Source organism: Actinia tenebrosa, unplaced genomic scaffold (assembly GCF_029948245.1).
Source record: "Actinia tenebrosa isolate PJP-AT-01 unplaced genomic scaffold, QUT_ActTen_1.0 PGA_scaffold1__47_contigs__length_23844297, whole genome shotgun sequence".
In the NCBI taxonomy this organism is placed as follows: Eukaryota; Metazoa; Cnidaria; class Anthozoa; order Actiniaria; family Actiniidae; genus Actinia; species Actinia tenebrosa.
Window position 1 is genome coordinate 13,143,837 of NW_028292578.1, and position 23,453 is coordinate 13,167,289.

The 23,453-nt window shown below is 34.8% G+C and overlaps 2 protein-coding genes across 2 annotated transcripts; both read right to left on the minus strand.

Annotated features, from left to right (window-relative positions):
* Window positions 1-5,062: 5,062 nt before the first annotated feature.
* LOC116289654 (splicing factor ESS-2 homolog) lies at window positions 5,063-11,549 on the minus strand. The gene is made up of 5 exons (XM_031696599.2): window positions 11,359-11,549; window positions 8,104-8,263; window positions 7,294-7,944; window positions 6,570-6,795; window positions 5,063-6,502 (listed from the first exon to the last, which is right to left on the minus strand). The coding sequence occupies exons 1-5, from the start codon at window positions 11,446-11,448 to the stop codon at window positions 6,247-6,249; spliced, it is 1,383 nt and encodes a 460-aa protein (XP_031552459.1). The 5' UTR covers window positions 11,449-11,549; the 3' UTR covers window positions 5,063-6,246.
* Window positions 11,550-12,066: 517 nt separating this feature from the next.
* On the minus strand, window positions 12,067-23,305 carry LOC116289653 (uncharacterized). The gene is made up of 14 exons (XM_031696598.2): window positions 22,589-23,305; window positions 21,875-21,995; window positions 20,667-21,123; window positions 20,488-20,571; window positions 20,264-20,403; window positions 19,793-19,898; window positions 19,528-19,674; window positions 19,216-19,348; window positions 18,793-18,921; window positions 18,573-18,721; window positions 18,361-18,468; window positions 14,828-14,890; window positions 14,337-14,409; window positions 12,067-14,024 (listed from the first exon to the last, which is right to left on the minus strand). The coding sequence occupies exons 1-14, from the start codon at window positions 23,133-23,135 to the stop codon at window positions 14,014-14,016; spliced, it is 2,268 nt and encodes a 755-aa protein (XP_031552458.2). The 5' UTR covers window positions 23,136-23,305; the 3' UTR covers window positions 12,067-14,013.
* Window positions 23,306-23,453: the final 148 nt, after the last annotated feature.

Here is a 23,453-nt window from a genome sequence, read left to right on the forward strand (position 1 = left end):
TTTGGTATAGTAGGAGACTCGAATGAATTGTTTACCACGCACGAGACACATTTTGAGACACAAAACCTAACTAAAATGTAGCTTTAAACAAGAAATTTGCTAAAAACTAGATTTTTTATCTAGTTTAAAAGAATCGTTTTAACCAAGAATTTTAAATGCCTTCACTTTCTGCTGTTTCTAAAATGTACTCCAAAATCAAAGAATTTGAATCAAAAAAACCCACAAATACCTCACTACCTCTCTATACTTTTTAATTTCAATCTTTTTTAAGAGTTTATGTAAAGTAATGCTTACGAAAAGAAGTATTTTCTACGCGTAAATATAAAAGTATCGCTTACCTCATTAATTCGAAGTCTTCGCAGCGACTGAGTCAACGATTTGAATACTGCGCCTTATACATGAAGACCATTCAAATTCTAACGAGATGTTGAGACAATAAGCTAGTTGATAGTTTAAGAATCGTTTTCAGTGCGCATGCGCTTTTATCCCGAATTTCTCAGCTCCTTTTGTCGAAACCTTTTGTTCTTAATTAAACAAAAGAAGATGGAAACTCGGGATAAATCGCATGCACACTGAAACGATTCTAATAAACTGGTGCGCATGTCAACTGGTGCATGCACTACCTCATGCACTATACTTTTCAAGTTCAGTCTTTTTTAAAGAGTTTTTCTAAGGCCCCGTCAATACGTATCCGGAAATTTCCGCACGTATCCGGATGCGAAAATGTTCGCGTCCACACGCAGCGTATTCGAATCGTTTTCGAATCGTTTTCACTGTCCACACGTATCCGGAAATTTCTTGATCCGCCCTGATGCACGCTAGTGCCTAGTCCCAAAAATGTACGAGCCTTACGAGCCGACACTAAAAACGTCTGCGCGGCAGGCTAGGACGCAACCCATATCCGAAAAAAAACATTTGCGGATGCAAAAATTTCCGGATACGTGTGGACGGGGCCTTAAACTATGGACTGGTTTATGGGGAGGGGTGTTGACCAGCATTTTATTTACAATGATGTTGGCTGATAACTACTAATTTCATCAATAGACCGTTTTCTTAAGGTTGCGTGCGCATCCCACAAAACGGGGCCACAAAACTGAAAAACGAAAATTCAGTAAAATTGAGAGGTCAGTCATATTTTTAAGCGAAGAATAATCGATTTCATGAATTCTTGTCCAAAATAATTTCATAGCAATGCATGATAATACTCGTGTTCTGATATCGTGGCCCTTCTAGTTCCTTGAATTTGAATGCGCGCGCAACTTTGAGAAAACGGTCTATTAGAACTTTATCATTAATAGGATAAGATTAAGTAATTAATAAGTACATACTTATTTTCAAGCATTACAAGTGTTTAGAGAACGAACCTATATTATTACATTACAATAATACGCTGCCCGCTACGAAAAAGCCAGTAGGATAAAAACGTCTTTGGTAAAAAGCCCACTGGATAACGTAGTCCTCGACCGATGCAACGTATTTAAGCTGCGAGCTAGGGCTAGAGCTATATTTCTAAAGTACATGTAACGTAAATTCTGATAAGTTTGGATACCAATGTTGGCTGCCCAACAAGCGAGAGGTAATGCATTTGGTATCACATCGGGGACCGGGGAGGAGGGGGAGGGAGGGTACTCCCATTTATTCGCTATACGGGTACGTGCCGCCAAACAGGGTATTGTTTTTCGGCGATTCTATTCTGGAACAGGGTATATGGAGTCACGCTCTCTCTTCTCTGGAACAGGCTATCCATTTTCGCAATACCGGAACAGGGTATAGTTTTCAGCGATCTTGCTCTGGAACAGAGTATGAATTTCAGCGATTTTACTCTGGAACAGGGTCAGGGTTCAGAGGGCTCAGCGGCACATCCCTACCCTAAACATGCAAGAGTACCCCCCCCCCCCCCCCACGCCCGGGGGTATCACACTAGCTTATATACTTAGCGTACTTAGCGTATATTTGCATAATTGAATGTCATACGATTAAAATATTCACAAGGGAATATATAAGATAGAGATATTCACTTAACGTGATCAATGTGCTACGAACCATAATGAACACGACACTAGAGAAAAACGTTTGCGCATGCGTGCACTTCAGCAAGTTTTCTAAGAATTTTGAAGAGTTTGAGTGAGAAAATAAATGTTTGTTTTCTTCAAGTATACAAAAAAGTTCGAGAGTAAACGTTTGTCAGACCAAGATACTGTATTAACAATCACAATATGAAAGAATTATCCTTACGTTTCAAGCATGGACACTGAGTTTTGGCACTTTGTGAAGTCCAATTTATCAGGCATGTTTGAAAGTCAAATTTACTTATGTTTTGACTAATTTGCATACGTTTTTCACTGGTGTCAATGAACACCCTTTCCAGCTGCACGTTGTTATGTTGGAAAACTGTTTTTCTGCTTATAAGGCACTAAGGATGTTATTTTATTATACATTTACATAATCTTTCACCAACAACACCAAAATCTAGGCTTTTTCCTATTAGTAAAACCTATATTTACACTTAACCTTTTCACTGCCCGGCCATATCCTATCACTTGTTACAATATCCCATCACTACCAATATTTTTTACATCACCTCTAGAGTTTCTTATATTGTGCTGAATAATCTTAATTATCATTATTTCATTATCATTATATCCCATCACTAGCATATACCGTCACTTGTATATCAAATAACTAGTATATCCCAACAATAGCTTCTGCTCAATTTCTGAAGAGAAATTGCTAAAAACCAAAATGAAAAAGACCAATATTTTTTATTTTTCTATTTCTATGAATAAATGTTACTGCAAACTTTTGTGACAGTCTGAAAACAATGTAACAGAGAAGTTTTGCCAACGAACAATAATATTTATCTAATATCTTTTGAAATGTTAAAATTGGATAAAACTGCAGAGTACGATCAATAAATGAACCCTTCATGAATATTATAATGGATGGTATAGTAATTACTTTTAGTTCTTCAGTCTTTGACGTTTGAGTTCCAGGAGTCTTAGCATCGTTCAATAGCTCTTTTACAGTCTCAAAAATAATGATTCAACTGATCTCCCGCGGTCAGCTTTTTCTGTTTTACACCAGTTCTTTCTTCAAGGACTTTCAAGACAGCTGCTGCTGTGGTATTCTTTGCTTTATACTCTTTCAACTTAAAAAGAACAAGAAAAACAAACTGACACAGTTTATATTGAATGCACATAAGGATACCTTCTGTAAGAAAGGCAGATTTCGAGGAAATATTTAAAAATCTTGAGTTCTATTCAAATGTCTCGTCAAATGCCTTAATTTTGCAAACAAAGAAGATTTTACAAAAAGAAATCATATTGAAATCCCAGAGTTTGGGCTAGCTGTGGTTAAAGAAGCAGATCTATTTCCGGTTATTTGGACGGATTGATTGGCCTTCCAATTGGATAAAACGAGGTGGAAACTTGAAAAACCGGTTTTTTGGTTTGAGCGCCAAGTTTAAAAATCCAAACTCCCCAAAAGATTCTTTCTTTTCTCGTGTGCCGTTTGTCCTTCGACGTTCATGTTGGGAGTATTGGGTGTCTTTTCTATTCTAAAAGAAACAAAACTTCAGTATAAAGCATTACTTCGCACTGGCTGGACACAGCACTTCCTTGCCATAAAAAGTTTAGAAAACATGTTGTTCATCAGTCCGTTCTCTTCACTTAAGCAAGACTCGTGCAAGAAGACGCACACAAAACAATACTGTTGGGAGACCAGAAAACAAAAGGTACTCCTATTTAAGACTGTTTATTGTTACTATAATAGTTCTTTCTTTTCTGTACCGTAAGGATTTGCGTAATTTTATTCCAGAGGAGTTACAAATAGAAGAAGGCTCTTTCAATTTAAGCTTATAATGCTTTTAAGTAACAGCAACTAAAAAATGTTTTAAAAGCTATCAAAATTTCTGCTTTTTAAATAAACTTCACTAGTTTTTTTAAAGTAAAGAGTTGTTTCAGTTCGATATTCTTAAACAAGAAATACTAAACTTTTATGCTCTAAGATAGAGCGTGCAGTTACGCACGTTCACCAAATAACTAACAAAAACCTAGCAGCCATAAATACAAATGTCTTAGTAGAGTACAAACACTAAAAGTGTGCGACACTTTGCACTATTTAGTAGTAAAAGTTGTAAGTTTAAAGTTGTAAAACCTTAGTGATCTAAGGTTTTTTAAAAGATATGCAAAACTTCACTTTGAATTCTACCACATGACTTCAGCGAATGTTCTGAAAATAAACTTGTGTTTAATAATAGCTATGCGAACCAACAAAAGAAGTATTTAGATTGTGAAAAGTGTTTCTAATTTTGAAAGGCTGGCTTATTTACCTTGTCTTTGACTGCGTCCATCTTGGGGGAGAAATACCACTAGAAAGTTTGACAAGCCTTTCTTTGGCAACTAGGATTGCATGGATTATTACCATTAATCTGATAAAATTAAGTTAAAACGAAATGGAGTGCTCGCACTAAACCCGTGAAACAAATACTAATTTTTAGTACCAGATTTTAGTATCAATCAGTATAAATACGCAGATGATTGTTGAAAATCTTGCGCGCTGATTGGTCGAGAAACTCAAATTATCAGAAGATAATCCCTTCCAAAATGGGTGCCAACCGCTTTGTTGCTGTTACCTATTAAATTTTAGATGTGTCCTTTTTTTTCTTTTTTTTGATAGAATCACCTTTGTATTTATACTAAAACAATTATTCACCTCAGGCTCAGTGAATATCAGAAATAAATAACCTCAACTTCGTTATAGTCAAGTAAATCCGCGCGATCTGATTGGTTGAAAAGCATGAACCATTTGCCCATGGGTTGCACGCTCACGTCAGCTTTTTTTGCTTCGGCGAAGAAAAACTTTTTGTATCTTTTTGCTGACAATTTATCTAGAAAAGACAGCTGAAAATGACCTAAAAACTAGCGAAAATACGCATCAATCCTCGACATTTAGTATAGAGTTGCCATTTGTAACGGTTACGTGTCTTGTACACTGTATTTAATTTTAAATTGATTCTTTTTAGCTACTTGTAAAGAACTGAATAAAACGATGTGTAACCATCTATGTGTTACAAATGCAGTTTTATTACGATCTCTCGAAACAGATTGTAGAAAGTTTGTTTGCTCACCAGTATATTCACCCATGGGAATCAAAATGTTCATTTATTTGCTGCCAGTGAATTTATCAGAAGGTGATTACTGAGCTGCAAATGGCCTATTACTTTCCTTCGTCTTTTTGTCAACATAAATTGTTGATGAGTAAAAGTAAAAGCATAGTAATGCAGCGGAATAGTTAGAAATTCTATTGCTCTCTGTTTTTGCTCGTCTTTATCCATTGTTATATGACGTTGACAATGCACAGTGAAGGAAAAGTTTCTCCATTTGTTCACAGTATTGGGGAATATAAAAGTTTTTTACCCTTAAAAATTGTTCTAAAATGTGTATCATTTGTTAATTAATCCTATATGATTAATATTACGTTTTTATTGAAAATGAAATTGCCCTTTTTAATGCTCTCTTATTTATCATCTAGTAAATTAACTGTATCTGCGTGGAAATATTTATACGCATGGTTTTTGGTCATGGAATGAAAGTTTTAACTTTCAAAGTGTTCATACATGAAAATAATAAAGAAATGAGTACTTTCAGCCATACTTGATTCGGTTCATTGTGTACTGTCAGTATCACGTGATGGTACGATTCAACATCAAAGGCAAAACAATAGCTTTTGTTCTATGGAGTTTCCAAACCATCCCACTCCATTAACTGTGGTAAAAGTAAAAATAATGACTGAATGAATGACTGACTGACTGTCATACTGAATAAATGAATGACGTGATGACTGGCTGAATGAATCGATAGTCAAATACTCCCTCCCTCCATAAAAACCTCTATCATGATTCAAATGTAATCATTGTATTACTGTTATCACACATTGTAAAGGTCATTGGGTTGGTAGGCAATTTGAGGCTTTATGCAAGTCAAATCAATAATACATAAGACTTTAAATTACACAAGGTTGAACTTTTCTAAATGCTATACAGTATTAAAATGCTATTCTGTGAAAAGCTTGACCAATCTTCATACTAGATAAGCTAATTGTCCACCCCTTTTTTATAATGTTACAGCTTGCTTATGAGAGAAAGAATGGCTTAGGCAAAATATCTATCGTTTTTCTGGGTACATTAATTATCATGGGGATACTAAAAATTCACTTCACAAGTCAAGAAATTTGTGTTATGTCAAGCTACCGTTTGGGTAACTTCAGCAAATCATCGGTTAAAGATAAATCTCTTGATGGTGTAGTGTTGTTAGATGTGGCAGGAGTACAAGGTGTATTGTATGTATTAGGAGTATTGACTCTGTGTGATGGCGATGGTGTAGCATAACTAGCACGCAATGCTTGATCTGCTCCAGTCTTGATGCCAAATCTTTGAGAAGCAAGACGCTTGGCTGCAGGAGACATGGTATTCAAACGTTCCATCTTATTTGCATAAGGACTCCTAGAAAACAGGATTCACTCCTAAGTTAAGATGCTTTTTTGTATTTCAAACATATAGGCTGACTTACTTGCCAATCATGGCTGCTGCCTGAGCACGTGCTTCTCTTGTTTTTTCTCTATATTTCTTGGTTACTTTTTCTGCAAGAGCCAGCCCTAACTGCTCCCTTTTCTTTGGCTCTGGCATCTTGAAAGTGGGTCCTGGTGTTGCTGCTGGTCTTGGAGTGTCACTACCATCCAGACGGAATGGTGTTCCGTCAATTGTACCCCAAGTCATTAGTGGTGAGGCATCCACTCCTGATAGTAACAAATTAAAACTATAGTAAATTAACTGAGAATAGCGGCCATTTTAGCTGTCAAATGACTCAATCACGTGTTACCCACTGAGTAGTTCTATATTCTTAGCTCACAACTCTCGCCCATTTTGTTTTTGGTTCCACACATTAACAGCACAAGTTTTGGCCTCATATATTTCATTTGGCTTAAAATTAATTAGTTAGTCATGTCTCCACACATGAAGGAACTAATTCATACACAATTCAATCCACTCTATCACAAATCACATGTAGAAGAATACATTAGATAATTAATATGTAGCAATCGCAATTGCCCAGATCTCATTCCATGTCCAATCACAGCACTAATTTCACTTACTGTAGAATATGAAACGGTTTATACATTTGTTACCAATTGCCCTATTTCACTATGACATCACATCAAAACAATCTATTCTATCTCCCACATAAACAAGCAGTGACGTCATAATGAAATAGGGCAATATGAACATTGATTTACCTGGCTCAACTGTAGGTGTAGCAGCTACAAAGCCATATCCATTAACCTGAGGACTAGCAGATACTTTGTCTTCAATTCCATCAACTCCAATTTTTCCTGGCTGACTAGCTAATTTACAAGCAGCAGCAGACGCTAATGATTCACTACAAACATGATCTGGAAATGGATTTTTAGTAAAGCCAGTATTTTTATGACTGATTCCCTGTTTTTTATGTTTTCTATTGTCAATAATATCCTTGACAGATTCTTCCACTCCTTCAGGACAGTACATTAGAGCATTTTTGTTTTTGTAAGTCCATGTGTCTATCATTGCAGGACGTTCAGCCTGTAGCAGTTCATCTCCTTGTTTTGGTTCAGCTAAGGCAAGACTTTTCCGACTTTTCCTTGTCTGTTCCTCTTCTTTTTTATACAACCATGCATATTTTTCTTTTTGCCGTACTCTAGCTTGCTCCATGATTTCTTCAAAGGAATCATTATCTTCACTCGTATGTTTTGCCAGAAATACATCCAGAGTATCATCTGATGGGTCTGCCATTTGGCTTTCTTTGATGTTCTTGGTTTGCTTGTCTTTATGACTTTCTTCTCTTGGTGCTGTAGTTTTTCCTGGTGACCAATGCACAGTGCTTGGTGTCTCGAAAGATGCTGGAGACTCTAGATAAAAGCAAAGTAACAATTTTTATACCAAATTAATATTACAATCTTGTACATGTAGTGTCATTGACAAGGCAACTCCAACTTTTCAGCACGTTATGTGCAATTTTTGCAATACTGTTATGTATGATTATTGATATAACGAAAAGTATCCCTTACCAGGAGGACGACCATTGGGTGTACATAGTACTTGGTATCTTTCAGATATTTCTCTTAGCTTTTCCACATCATTGTTCTCTGTTGCATCAAGATATTCATTTTGTGCTCTTATCTTTTTTAATTCCGGAAAGAAATCTCTTTGGATGATTTTATCTAGTGACTAGAATATTAGACAATATTAGAATATTAGCCTAAATTAGACAATGATAATGAAGCTAACTATATGCTTGTCAAAAAGGCTCTAAATATCAAACACTGATACATATTTTTATGAAAGGGAATATATGTACCATCTGTCCACGTCTTTAAAATACTGTATGTATATTCAAATGAATGCATTTCACTTGTATAAGGACTATAGCCAAAACAAATTGTGGTATACTTCATTTTTAGAAACATTGCTTCATTGGAAAACGAATTTGTCAATGCTTCACCCACTGAGAGAGCCAAAATACATATCAACTTTGAGGTAATCAACTTTGAAGTGTTTAACATTATATCTTGGCTTTAAGATTGTGAAATTATAATAGTCTTCCAATAAATCAATGATGGTGAAAAAATGAATTATCAACTAAGTACTTTGGTACATCATGATCACTATGTACTAAATAAAATAAAATTTCAAAAATCTCCTAAACTTGCAAAATATTTAAAAACCATTAAAAAACTCATTATTAATTCATGAAGGAAACACAACAGAAATCATGACCATGGAGGTGATTTTATATCTGATATAGATTCGTCTTCATTTGCATAAACTTTAACTTGGATTTTCTCTATCAAACTTGGTTCATTTCGTAAAGAATTCCATACAATATGAGAACATACATCATGAGTTTTTTAAGCTATCAATAAACTAGCAGATTGTGTTTTATCAGGTCTAAAAACACTTGGCTACGCCTCGTGTTTTTAAATCCTGATAAAACACTCCTGCGAGTTTATTAAACAGTACTTCAAAACAGTTTAATAGCTATTATGATACATGATACATATTTTCAAGGGCGGATCCAGAAAATAATTTAGGGGCTAATTGAGTTTCTTCCGTCAACACAACGGAAAACAATATAAAAAAGCATGTTTTTTTCTGCTGAGGGGGGGCTTTAGCCCCCCTTTTCCCCCCCTGGATCCGCCCTTGATTTTGAACAAGTGGATTTTAGTAAAATCAAAATTATCCACAGGATAGTAGTATTTTTCCATAGTCTTGTGGTTTCTTACTAGTAGTGGTTTTGCACAACAAACAAGTCTACAGTACTAACCCTATATAATAATTTGATTTTTTCGACTGTTGCTGGCCTATTTTTGATCTTTGCTGATATCCTTTCATATGATATTCATATATACTTATTTCAATAAAGTGAGTCACCTGACGATCTATAAAGCTGAGGCCGACAAGGATTATGGTTAGATACATTTTACATGTTTCAACCAATTTGATAACTGATGATGGACTTGCTTGATGCTCACTCCTCAGTGATCTCAGCTTTCTAGGTTTTTGGTGACTAACTTTATTGAAATAAGTATATATATATATATATCATAATATGATATTCATATATACATTGGAATTTCATTCATTTTGATATATTATTATAATGCTCCTTATTCCATACACACACAACAGTATAATAAATGAGAATACATTGTTCAAAGTGAGGCTATTGGGTGTTAAGCTAGTTTATATACATATTTTGCTTTCTTGTTGATCCAAGACCCAATGGATAAACATTGAACAGCTTTTGATTGTAGGAAATATAGCTCAAAGCCAAAATAAGAAGTGTTGTATCTTGGTTTGTGTCCTTGGTGTTTTTACATTGATATTAATTTATCCAGAAAATTCTCTTCCCAGTCAACCTTTGTATAGCTCATAATTCTCAAAATGCAAAAAAAAAAAAGAATAAAAATCAAGAATGCTATGTACTTAAAAAGCGAAAACTACTCTTAGCATCACTCAATTGAGAAGCACTACCATTATTGTCGATTATCTTGTTAAAACATCAACTACATGAGTGAAACATTTTCCTGAATCTGCTTTTTTATTTTTTTATTTTTTTATTTCTTTTATGCCTTCCAACTAGAAATTAATAAGATATGTTATATATATATATATATATATACAATTAGGAATATAAGTATGAACATAGCTAGAGCAAGCTTTAAAAAGGTGGCTGTCATTTTTTTAAAGGAAGAGCAAAAATAATAGTACCCTACTTATAATCACAAGAGGTGAGAGGTAATACCAGGGCTGTCAACCCCCAAGATATTCAAATCTGGAGAATTGATAGGGAAGGGACATGATGTCACAGCGGAAAAAAGCATGCGAAAACACGTCATTCACTTTGTAACATTTGATGTGATTGGTGTATTTCTGACCAATTAGATTATTGCTTATAGTAATTACAATGGCCTGCTTGCAACAACAGTTTATGAGGAATGTTTTGATTTTGTTAGCAATGTAAAATAACACAAACAACACAAAATAATTGGAATTTTATGGTTATGAAAGTCAAGTCTCACAAAAAATGGACAGCTTCAGCAATTATCCGGGAGATTTGAGACTCTAATCTGGAGACCGGGAGATACGGTCCCAAATCTGGAGACTCCCGGTTTATCCGGGAGAGTTGACAGCCCTGTAATACACATTGTGATTTGAACTTGTGAGCTGATATTGGCTGGCTTCCGTGTTTATATCAGAGGACAGAAATGCTCGTGCAAAATGGTTCAAAAATATTTTATGAAAGCAATATTAAACTGCTGCTTATATCTCTGTTCATCAACAGCTAGACCAATGTATGTATAGGACTTTAGTCTCTCACTTTTACATCCATTTATACAGATATCTAGACTTTCTGGTATTATGCCAAGCTTTTGCAGTGTGCAGTGAAGGAACAGGTATGTTCGTTAGCACTTAGCCATCGAAAAACATTAGAAAGGTCAAAAGACATGATGTGGGAAAGTGTATAGGGGCTATCCAAGGCATATAAAGGCATAAGAAATATTTCAACACTCAACTATTCAGTTTGTGTAAAATCAATACTGAAAGTATCATATATGTCAGGGGTAAGGTAAGCTTATTATAATATGTGTGTTTCATGTAAACTTATACATAAGCTGAAGGACGTGGACTGATATATTATATAAGCTTCAAGTATGTATATCAGTCTTCGATGTTTAGAGCGTGTTTGACGAACATACTTACTATAACAAAAAATAGTCTCAACTACTATACTATAAAAGCTTACGTTTTTTGTGCGTTACCTGTTCGTAAGTGTCTTCGTCTAAAACACACACTTTAGATTTCTTCGATAATTTAGCAGTTTCTCCATCATCACGTTTTAAAAGAGCCATCCCTATCGATTTAGTTGTTTAAAAGCTAAAACAATCTAGTTCTTTACCCAAAACTTCAGGATTTTTTTGCTGCTGTTAACATAGCAGTAAACATGGTGGAATCTGAGCAAGACTGGGAATAAGCAGGTCAGTAAGACTACCACAGGTATCCCAATGATAATACTACAAAGCACTCCTTTTAAGGTGGCTGGACCCCCTCACGCTTGACCGCTACCTTCCACGTTTGGAACGCTGGTGCATAAACATGTTTTATCCGATTGTAAATCTTTTTTGCACATAAGTCACATAAAGATTGAATTAATGTTTGATGCAGTTTTTAATGGAATCGGATGTCATAACACGTGATTATGATGAAATATTTGTTTTTGTTTAGAGAACAATTTTAGCCTTGCAGAGCGTTCAACACTAAAATGCTTCGTACCACATAATTATATACTAGATGCCTCCATTTGTGGGGATTTTTGAAAAAATCTATCTCACCATGCACGGTCTGAACTCGCTTGGCTGCTTTTCTGACTTACTCCCGAAGTATGGTAATAGTTTTTTTTTTTAATATTTAATTCAAGCAAAGCAGAAAATCGATATGTTTTAAAATGGCAAGCAACATACACAACAGTGTATTTGGTGCATCAGTATGAAATGTACTGTTATCTTTATTATTATCGAGCACACTTGCATACAAGATTGATAGCATTTACTTCTAGCTGAGAAACTTTCAAGAAAGAATGGGGAGTCATAGGCTACAGTAATTACATGGTTAAGAACACACCTCTCTTCTGAGATATTAAAGTGCTTATAAGCCTTTACAAAATATTTTCAGAAGTGAATAATTGATTGTGAAAATAATTCGTCATTTGGGTGTCGGGCCTTTGAGATACGAAGGTTTACATTTCCAATATGTTAATGACTATGACGTAACATAAGGGATTTGAGTTATTTTGTGGCAACTTTTAATATTGAACACTGGACATTTTTTGAAAACAAATTTGTAAGAACCTTTACATGAGGCACGAGTAAAAGGGTGATGCTTTTAAATACTGTATTTCAGAAAGAGTGCAGTGTTGTATATTAAAATATGATCCCTTATGTTACATCATCCCGACATTTAAATGACGAAATATTTTCACAATCAACTATCCACTATCTAAAGAATAAGCAAATGTTTTTTTAGTTCTTTGATATATATTTTAATTATTTTTTATTTTATTTTAATTATTTTTTTTTTATTTGAATTAGTCCACTCCAGGGGACCACTCCAAACATCCCCTCCATTCTACATGGGGCTTCTCCCTCCTGGGAATATTCATAACTATTTAAGGTTCTAGGACTAGATTTACTCTGACACGTTTAAAATTATCAATAATATTAATTAACAAAAATAATTCTGATATACTATTTAAGGTGGCTGCCTACTTTTGAACATTCGAATTGAGCCCACGATGAGCGCGCGCTCAAAAACCGCTGAAAAATCTACAAGATTTTATTGAAGAACCATACGCGTTTTGAGCTTCAACAGGGCAAAACCCTCAAATTTTGCACGGGACTCTATATTTTTTGATAGCTCATTCGAAAAAACTCCTAAAAATCTAGGTTATATCAACATTTTAGGAAAAGTTTAAATCAGGAACACGTGAAAAAATAGATTTTTGTAGGGATTTTTGTTCGACTTTATGAGATTTTTTAAGGGCACCGAAACTACGAAATATGACAAATCAATGTATCTCTCTGTCTTTTTGTCGAAAATATCCATGTATTATTGTAGAATGATTAACTAGCCTTCATTCATGCAATCATATAGTCTGCAAATAACTATTATCTTATTCATCTTAATTTTTTTCTAATCACTTCCGGTGGCGGAATTTTTACTCCAAAAGCTCGTGCGTAGGCTTCCATTAAATGCTGATTATCTCGAAAACGAGCTCGGGACACCCTATTTTTCTTTCCAGATTTGGAATCAGCATTAAATTTCAATTCGGAAAATCGAAGTTTTAAAAAAAGCTTAAATCAATTTCCAAAAGTAGGCAGTCACCTTAAGTAAGGAACATTGGAGGTATATAATGTCCCACTGAAGACTAAGTTTTATTCCTTGACCTGGGAATTATGTTTTTTTGGGGGGGAGGGGGGGAGGGGTCTTTTTAAATTCCAGGTTTTTGTCTTGCTTTTTCTGTTTTGTCCCTTATTAAACCTAAAATGCTAAGTTCTAATAGACCGTTTTCTCAAGGTTGCATGCACATCCAAATTGAAGGAACTTGACGGGCAGAACATGAGTATTATCATGCATTGCCATAAATTTTTTTCGATAAGAATTCGGTTGCGTTTTTCAGTTTTGTGGCCCGTCAAGTTGAATGTCCATGCAAACTTGAGAAAACTTTCTATTGATGCTCCTAACTTAAGTAAGCCAAGTGTTTGCTTCAAGTTTCTTCCATCTAATAAGTGCATAGAGACTACATATAATGTCCCTAAAACCCTTGAAAACCATTATTATTGTTATCAATATCCGTTGACTTGGATCCAGCAAAAAAAAATAAGGAGAACTGCATGTCCATCTAAAGTAGCATGTAGTATTTACAGCTGGTCTGAAATGTAATAAAAAAGAACTTAACTTGGGTTCTTCAGTTAATATTGTTGGTACAGTAGACTTTAATTTTATACCCAGGACCGGGTTGTTCAAAGCTGGATTAGCGCTAATCCAGGATTAACTCTATAGGTTTTATTAAGAGTTAACCCAGGATTAGCACTAATCGGGCTTTGAACAACTGGGCCCAGATCTTCCCCAACTTGACCTTGAATCAGAATCACATTAAAATAACACAAAGATATTTCTTATTTATTACTTAGTACTTGTTAATACAAAGTTCAGTTATTAATAAGAGAATTTGATACCTCACCTGGAATTCTTTGGAATTCTTGGACATAGGACAGGTTCATCAGCTGCTTTACAGTTGGCCTATTGTAGTAATCCTGGAATAAATAAATTTATTGTTCATATATATATACGTATAGAGAGAGAGAAGCTTTTGTAGCCATGTGTCCTCCATACACAATCCATATGCATGCTGTTTCATTCTTGTTGAAATAAATAGATATTTGTTGTAATTCCTGACAAAAACAGCCTGATTTGACAAAATTCTGCTACTCAAAGGCCATCTTAGCCTATAGGATCTACATCTAGCCTCCCTTGCATCCGTTTTTATAATTATAATTCAGGCTGATGATGATCGCTGGAGATTGATTGAAATATTAAACAAATAAATCATGTACAGAAAATGGCTTCTCATATTTCCTTTTATCATTACTGTAAATGCATGTTTTTGCAGTTTAACATATACTGGTCTCAAAACAAATATTGTAATGGTTTATGTACATTAAATGAACTCACATGTTGTACACAGTGGGCCACTAGCTGTGCTTGGTTTGGGTCTTTGTTATAAAGCTGTCCAACCTACATAAAAGTACAGAAAATAATAAATGAATGAGAGAATATGCTATAGTGATGTTGATATTCATGACGATGATGAAGAATAAGGATGACAATGACTGCTGGCTCAGTTTCCAGTTTTAAGTTCTTAATTAAGACTTATCTTTTTAAGGAGGAGTTTGCTTAAGTATAATTTGATATATACATATATGTATACACGCTCGATTGCAGATTACGTTGTAGTATAAATTTATACATTTATACAAATATCTAATGAGATGCATAATACAAAATAACCATTTTCAACGCTTAAAACCAACTAATTATTTATAATCTGTACGATCTAATAGACAAGAAAAAATTATTTTTACAGTCATTGAATGAAACAAACAATAAATGAAGTGATTTTTCTGTTTTGCATATCATTAAATATGCTGAATAAATTAGATATATGTATAATTAATGTATACTACAACATTTCTGCAATCGAGTATATATACATATATATATATATACACACAGCGATATGCGATATATATATACACAGCGATATGCAGAAATTCTGATCCTTTCGCACATATATACAAGTATATCAAAAGTATATCAGAAATTATGGGATATCATCCCCGATATTTTTTTCGGGTTGCCTATTACTAGGGCTTTCTGAAAAAATTAGAAATGGTATCCCATAATTTCTAATATACTTCTGATATACTTTTGTGTATATATAAAAGAATCAGAATTTCTGCATGTGGCTGTGTATATATATATATATAAACGGCCCTGTGCACGCTGTTGGTGTACATGGCAACAATCACGAAAAGATGTGAAAAATTGTTTTGAAAATGCTCGTATTTCCATATCATTTCACTAAAATCCACGATTTCAACTCCGTTTTATAGGAAATTTAATGTAGTTCTACAACTATCAACTTTATACATATTACCTCTTTAAAATGAAATTAACCAAGTAAACATTTGTAATGATGTCAGGTACATAAAATTATCTCAATTTGCCGTCAAAATGTACACAAAAGTTGTCGCGCAAATCGCGCGTAATCGTGCCCTGTATCGCGCATTTTTTTGCATTTCATGCCCTATGGGCATGTTGCAGATTTTGCCTTTTTTGCCTTTTTGAATCGCGCAAATCGTGCACATCGTGTCTTTATTTTGCAGCCTTCATTTTTGACATCACTCCCGGTCAGCTCACACAGCTTTCAGACGTCTTCACATTGAACAAAACAAACAAAAATATCGATATCTATTATCAATAAACAAAAATTCAACAACAAAAACTAGCATACTTATCAGTAACGGGATCGTGACCTAGTGCTTGTTCTTATTAAAAGGGAAATCTGAATGTGCCAAGGAAGTAATAAAGTTGAAAAATTGAAAGGGAGTGTTTTAAAAGCGAGGAAATGCTTTCAAAGTTAATTGATCGTCTAGATTTTTCTATAAAAGTATAAGAAATCGCGTAGTTCAAGTTATTAACTAATAGTCTAAGAAATAGCTGTTTCCATGCTTAAAAAAACAGCACGGGCCTTATTAGTAAAGACGAGACTAACTTCGTTTGAAGTTACATTCACATAAAAACTTGTTTAACAGGTTTTTCAAAACCAGTACCAAAACAATGCACACTACCTTTTATGGAGCGTACTCTAAGAAAACCTGTTTAGAACAAAAGAAATGCCGCACTTCCGTAACAAATAACACGGCTAAATTCCCATGCCCATTTCACCTCGAGATATTTATTTTTGTTGGAAGTAAAACCAATTTCCCCCCATTTTTTCTAGCATATATTAAAATAAGCTCTTCGTCAAAAAAAATATCGATAATACTATGAAAGTTTAAGTAATCGCAAACAGTTTTTTCTGCCAGCAGTGCGTAGTGTTCGTAAGCTGAGTTGATTGCTGATTGTTTATCAAACAAGAGGCTATTTTATCTTCTGTTCATTTGCTGGAACTGGCCTTCCAGAGTGTCTATTTCCTGCAGCACTCGAAACGTTATTTCCTTGAGCTTGGTGAAATTTCTAACAATTAGAATAAATTCATCCTCTACGTGCTCCGGCGTGGTCAAATACTGTCTTGCACCGACTCCAGTAAATTCTACGGACTTCCATATATATTCACATAAGGCTTCCATCAACCTTTGTTTCGATCTCCTTCAAATCTTCAATTGCTGCCGTTCTGTCGTCTCGTAGTTTATCTAGAGTTTCGTGGTTCATCCTGCTCTGATATAGATCCATGCTGATAGACTACGAAGTGAAATCTTTGACATCATCTTAAAAATCTTTCAGGGCGCGATTTGCAAAAAAGGCAAAAAAAATTTTGAACGCGTGATTTGCAAAAAAACATTTCATGATTTAGGCGCGATTTGCAAAAAGGGCAAAAGGGCAAAATAGGCAAAAAATGCGCGACAGTAGGCGCCATTTGGCGCGATTAAAAATAACATTTCGACATACGATTTTATTGCCTAACGCTAGTCAACTAAAAATATCTTAAAAACTAGATCTTGAATCCCTGACTTGATCGCAATATTTCATAGATAATTTCAAGTGCTTCTGGTTTACGAATAATTTTGGATGTTATTTATTATGGATGGAAGAAAAATTGAAAAACGTCGGTCGTTCTACCCTCAAAGATAGGTCGTAAAGGCGCCTTTTTATCGGCACCGAATTTTTTCGATTTTCGATTCGTCTTTTATCAAAGGACAACTATAAATAATTCATTTTCACTGTTTGATTGCACTTGCTTTTGAAACTTTTTTTGGAAATTTTGAACTTTGTAGCTTATTTCAATGATCAGAAAAAAAACAAAAATGTAGTGTTATAATTTTCATGTACAGCAACAGCGTGCACAGCGCCAAACTTGAATATAGATGGTAGATCAATGATGAACTTCCAGTAGAAGGATTCCAGAGAATTCAACAGTCTGTTCTCTTCATAGAAATATGCTAGCATATAAAAGTAAAAAGAGAAAACAGGCAACTTCTAACTGTTCCAAAAAATCGTATTCATCGTTTCCACCATTCGGCCTTTTTCAGAAAAGATAAAGATATAATACATATATACGTAATAGTCTTTTAGAAATTAAGTATTATAGGATATCATTTCAATTTAATGTAAATTAATACTTGGATAAACTATTTTTAAATACATACATATTATTTATTTCAATACGTTAGTGATACATAATTGTAAATTTTCATTCATCTATTTTTTATATTTGTTAAAAACTATTGGGCTTTTTTTGGAAATAGGGCTATATAAATAAATAAAGTTATTATTATCATTATTATTATTATTATAAAAGTTTATGATTGTCATCATAGATCAGAAACTGAGTGTTGAATGTCTTATCATAAAAGATGCACAATATATGTTTTCTAAAACAATTAGAACTGGACCTCAACATATACAAGTGTTGAACTGTTGGCTAGACGAAGAAATGAATCATTAAGGTATTTACAATGTAATCAATTCAGTGAATTACTTACCTGTTGTGCAAGTGAATTCTCCTTTGGGGTTATACCATGCAGTTCCAGCAACAGACATCCCATACTGTAAACATCTGCTGGACGACCATGAGGTTTTGAATTTATGACCTGAAATATTCAATAAAACAAATTGATGTTATTTTTTTGACATTGCTAATTTGTTAAATGTATTCTATTTAATCCTATCTTAAATAAATTATTTCCTTGATTACCTCTGGTGCAGCAAAGCCACGAGTACCCATAGGTTTTAGGTCACTTTGGGTAAACTCTGATTCCAACTTTTTAGCAGAATCATAATCTGCTAGCTTTGCACGGCAATGTTCTCCCTTTCCAGGTATTTCTGACAACATGATGTTTTTGGCTGAAACCAAGCATAAATTTAATGAATAAATTTACTGTCACAACATATGTGACAATACAATTCTAATATACCTTTGATATCTTTATGAATGATGCCCTTATCATGCAAGTGACCCACTGCTGCAAGAACCTGGGTCCAGTAAAACATGGCTTCATTGGTATCCATGGTACGTACATCACAAATGTCTCTTAGAGATTTATCTGGAGGTAGAAACCAGTCAGGATATGATTACTAACATAATAAATAATGATATTCAATATGATACAAGTAATTCAAGGCAATTGTAATATATTATTTAAAATATATATACAAATGCGAATTAAGGATGTACTAAAGAGGATAAAACAGGATTTGCAGCAATTTGGTTTCAAAGATTTTTTATTGGTTTGAAATTCTAAACTTAAAATATGTCAAAGTATATTATTTCCTCAGTCCTCTCACAATTTTACACAGCATCATGGTTTTCCACTTTCTTGTTTCTTAACCACACTCACCACATTTCTCCATAAAGACAGCCATTTGGTATTTATCTCCTTTGAATGTTACACAGTGATGCTGAACAATGTTTTCGTGGTTTCCCATACTTTTATACACATCTATTTCCTCTTTGTTGACAACATAGTTTGTCTGTAACAAAGCAAACATTTTAGGAAGAATCTGAAAGAGTGTTGACTAAACAAATGTGACAAATGCAAAAATATTCAAATTCAAGTCCTTTTAATAAAAGGCCAAAAACAGTTTTTCTGCTTTGTCTTTTCATCCTTAAATGGAAGCAATGGTTCTTGTGATGCACTTTTGACACTTACTTCTTTTACAACCATTGATGTTTCCTTGAGTATGTGTCCTGGTGGGAAATGGACTTCATAAACATTACCATTGGCACCTTTTCCCAGTAACTGTCCTTTGTGGAAATTAATGTATTCTTGAAACAGTGTGCCAAAGTGTGGTGAATTCTGTGAAAAATAATAGTGGAGAAATATAAGACAACATAAAACATTTTGTTCCTGACAAAAACAAGGTATTTTATGATTTGTCTACCACAGGTAACCCAGTAAAATAAAAGTTACTTACTGAATATATGACTTGGCCATCCATACTTGATGGTAAGGGAGATGGCTTCTGAACATTATGATACTGATCTTTGGGAACCTGTGGAGGCAGTGCTGCTTTCTTGGCCCTGAAACAAAAATATTTAGCACTCTTATAATTACCATAACTTGATCAGGGTTTTTTTTTTTCAAATATCAGAACTGCAGCCCAAATGGTCTATAAGTCAATAGGCCATGAGGACAAATGTTAGATGAGGGTAAGGTCTAAACAGTAAAAACCTACTAATTGGTCTAAAAATTGATACAAACAATTAAGAAACTTGGTTGAAATAATTAATTTTTTGCATTGTTTTGGTTTTGAAAACTGACACTTTACACTACTGTTAGTGTGGTCTATCATTAATAGACCACTAGTAGCTCAGCCAATCAAAGTGGAGGATTTGTGATAGACCATTAGTGGGTTTATAATTAAAAACTGTTATATAGTATATACCTCTGTTCAAGACAGCATGGAACTCTGCATCCAGGCCGTTGGCATGTTGAAGCATGCATTTTTAGCAAGTTAATGATCTTTTGACAACGTTCACACTGTTCGCTAAAGTTTTCTTTGTAGTGTTTTAGCTCCTTTTTCATCTATAGTAGCAAACAAAAAAAACACCAGAAATTAAAATAAAAAAATTCTTTTTAGTAATAGATACTTTAATAGTAATCACCAACCTGGACACATAAATGTCTATCACAGTCCTCATTCTTGGAACAATAACAACTGTGTTGCAGATCCTGCGTCTTGAAATGCAGACTCTGTAGACAAATAAAATTATGTCAAGAAAGAAAAAATATAAAGGTTATAATAATTATAAATATAAATAAATAAGATAAATTGACATGCAATATACCTGCCATTCTACACTATGCTTCTCTAGTGAATCATCTTCACAGTCCATATTAGAGCTTTCCTTTAAGTCATCTTCTGTTTCATCTTCGTCCTTCATTTCAGTATCCCCTGAACTTAATGGCCTCTTCTCATCACTGTCATCATCTCTTCCTGCCCCACCCATCCCTCCATTCCTTTGAAATCTACCTCCACCACCACTACCTCCACCTCCTCTTCCTTCTCTACCATTTTTTCCATCATGAGATCCACTGTCTCCACCACTAGCACTTCCACTGTCACAGCTGCTTCCACTACTAACACCGGAGTCTTTACATTGTGAGGTACTGTAGTGTTTCTTATGTGCCTTAGAACTGCAAGTCTTTTTGGACAGGGATAGTTTCTTTTGTCGGACAGGTTTCAGCGGTTCCTCATCACATAGAATAACCCACTTGTTTCGCTTCTTTTTTCCTATGCTCTGTCTGTAAGAAAAATCATATGGCCAGTATCAGAGAGCTGTTAGCCTGCTGAAGATGTGAATGAATAGAATACTTTTTTTAAAGAGCCAACAGAAAAATATTTTCTGCCTAAGCATATAAGATTTTCACTGATATGAACCACCCCCCACCCTCCCCCCCAAAAAAGAAGCAAATAGTCCCCTTGTAGGACATTAGAATGCAGCTCAATTTGGAGGGCAAAACAATAGGTTTCGAATTCTCAAGAGATTGAAATTCTTTGGCTTGTCCTCCATATTGAGCTCCAGAAATCACATACTATAGAATCTTGGCAGGGGTGGTAAAAGAGGGGACAAATAAAGCCCCCTTTTTCTCAAATTTCTCAGGATACCATTAGTAACAATCACCCCCCCCCCCCCCCCCTCACATTTCCTCAAAGTCCTGGTTAAATCTTTGTAATAGTCAACCCGCATATAAAATTCCTGGAACCTCCCCTGCTTGGTTATAAGTGCTGGGTTTATACAGGTTCCTAAGGGTTTTTTTCGTAGGCTTATAATAGGGGTTGGGAAGGGTCCTCATAACCACATAATCCTAGAAGGTTGCACAGGGGTGCTCATTTGAGCTGGTAAACTAGACTCAACCAGTATGACCAGGTGGGTTTATAGTCGGTGGAGGGGGCTTACAGTATAGCTGGTTAGCTTAACATGAGGGATTATAACCAAGATTCTACAGTACATTGTAAAACCAAAATGACTATTCTCATGGTCTTTATTATTACCTTTTTAAAGAGCTTTTGGACCTCTTTTTTGATGTGGATTTCCTTTTAACTGGGAAAGGATTTTTAGATTTGATTGTCCCAGCAACTAATGTCAATTCTTTGTCTTTACATAGCACTTCAGCTATAGTCAAATATGAAAATCAAAGATTAACAATAATAACTATATATAGAGAACAATAAACCAATGAAAAAGTACTAGAAATAAATAGCATAATCAGAAAGCTAAAACCTAAACTCCCCATCACACAAAACCATTTGTTGACTATTTTGCTTGTATCATCAAGGAAAGTCTCCACACCCCCTCCTAGAAAAAAATCCTGCATCCTCCCCTAGAGGTATGCCAAAATGGCAGACTTTTCTCTGTTGCAAGGCCTTTTATTCAATCATCTTCAATATTTAAGGGTAAATTTTAGGCTAACGTCAGTGAAATTGAACTATTGTGCTCACTTTAACCCACAGGTAGAGGGTACAATACAATACAATGTACTTTATTTGTACCAGAGATTACAATAAGGAGAAATATAGATAGTAAATATATTTACAAAAGAATGGTGAAGGTTACCTAACACAAGTTACTTTCGGTAATTACTATGCAAATTTATGAAAGTGAAACAAAATCCAGGACGTGTGGTATTAATTATGGTTCTCTACCTTCACAACGAGTAACATTTTTGTTTCGATAAAAATTAACTCAGTTTATATTAAAGAACTCACCTTCCAGGTTTTTAGTGCATGTCTGTGGTGTGTCTTCAAGCAAGGGAGCCACTTCTTCGTTTAAGTCAACATCTTCAATGGACTTCGGTTCGTCTCTGTCGTCGTGTTCGGTTGGTGATCGAGATTTTTCGCTTTCCACTGCACCAACCTTCCAAATAGCACTCTCAAAATCAAGTTTTTTGAACGCCGCTTGCTTTTCTTCACTCAAGGAACTTGGATCATCCTGAAAACATGTAAACTTACTATCCAAGCGAATCTTCATGTACGCTGCAACGGCTTCTTCATCTTTCGAGTCGAACCAAGAACTTGGAGAAAAGGGAGGATATATTTCTCTGACTGGCTTCTTTGCAAAACCACAAATCTTGATAATATCCTGCTCACAAGTATCATTTGTTGTAAATGACTCTTCCACGGAAAAATCGCAGGACACCATTTTCTCAAACTGCGGACGAACGTCTTGGTCCGACAGTGGACTTAACGGTGGTATTTCGACGTATTTGGGTTGTTGTTCTGCCCGCGATCCAGAGATTTTCGGCCTAGCTGGCATCTTTAAAACCGTTCAGAGCTTAGATTAAGAAACAAATAGTCCTAAAACGTATCTTTCGAAATTAAATTCAAGCTAGTACTGTTATCTGCAGAGAATTTCAACTAACTCTGTTCAAACTTCCTGGTTTAAAAATGGCCTTCGTCTGTTCAAGGTGTTGGTTTGATAAACAGCCGCGCCTTGAATCATGGGAAAGAGACCACTTATAGACATTACGTCATTTGTAATCACTATCTGGGATATGGACAGCAGTTATACTTCAACAGTTTATTATTATTTACCCAATGTTTTTGTCATAGTATTGCTTATTTCACTTTTTAA

Excerpts from the sequence above, each read along its gene's own strand:
- LOC116289654 (XM_031696599.2), bottom strand. The coding sequence starts at position 11,448 with ATGGCTCTTTTAAAACGTGATGATGGAGAAACTGCTAAATTATCGAAG. Across the intron at positions 8,264-11,358 it reads ACGAAGACACTTACGAACAG|TCACTAGATAAAATCATCCA; the intron begins GTAACGCACAAA and ends CTAATATTCTAG. Across the intron at positions 7,945-8,103 it reads ACCCAATGGTCGTCCTCCTG|AGTCTCCAGCATCTTTCGAG; the intron begins GTAAGGGATACT and ends GCTTTTATCTAG.
- LOC116289653 (XM_031696598.2), bottom strand. The coding sequence starts at position 23,135 with ATGCCAGCTAGGCCGAAAATCTCTGGATCGCGGGCAGAACAACAACCC. Across the intron at positions 18,469-18,572 it reads GTGGCTTTGCTGCACCAGAG|GTCATAAATTCAAAACCTCA; the intron begins GTAATCAAGGAA and ends TGAATATTTCAG. Across the intron at positions 14,410-14,827 it reads TGGCCCACTGTGTACAACAT|GATTACTACAATAGGCCAAC; the intron begins GTGAGTTCATTT and ends TATTTATTCCAG.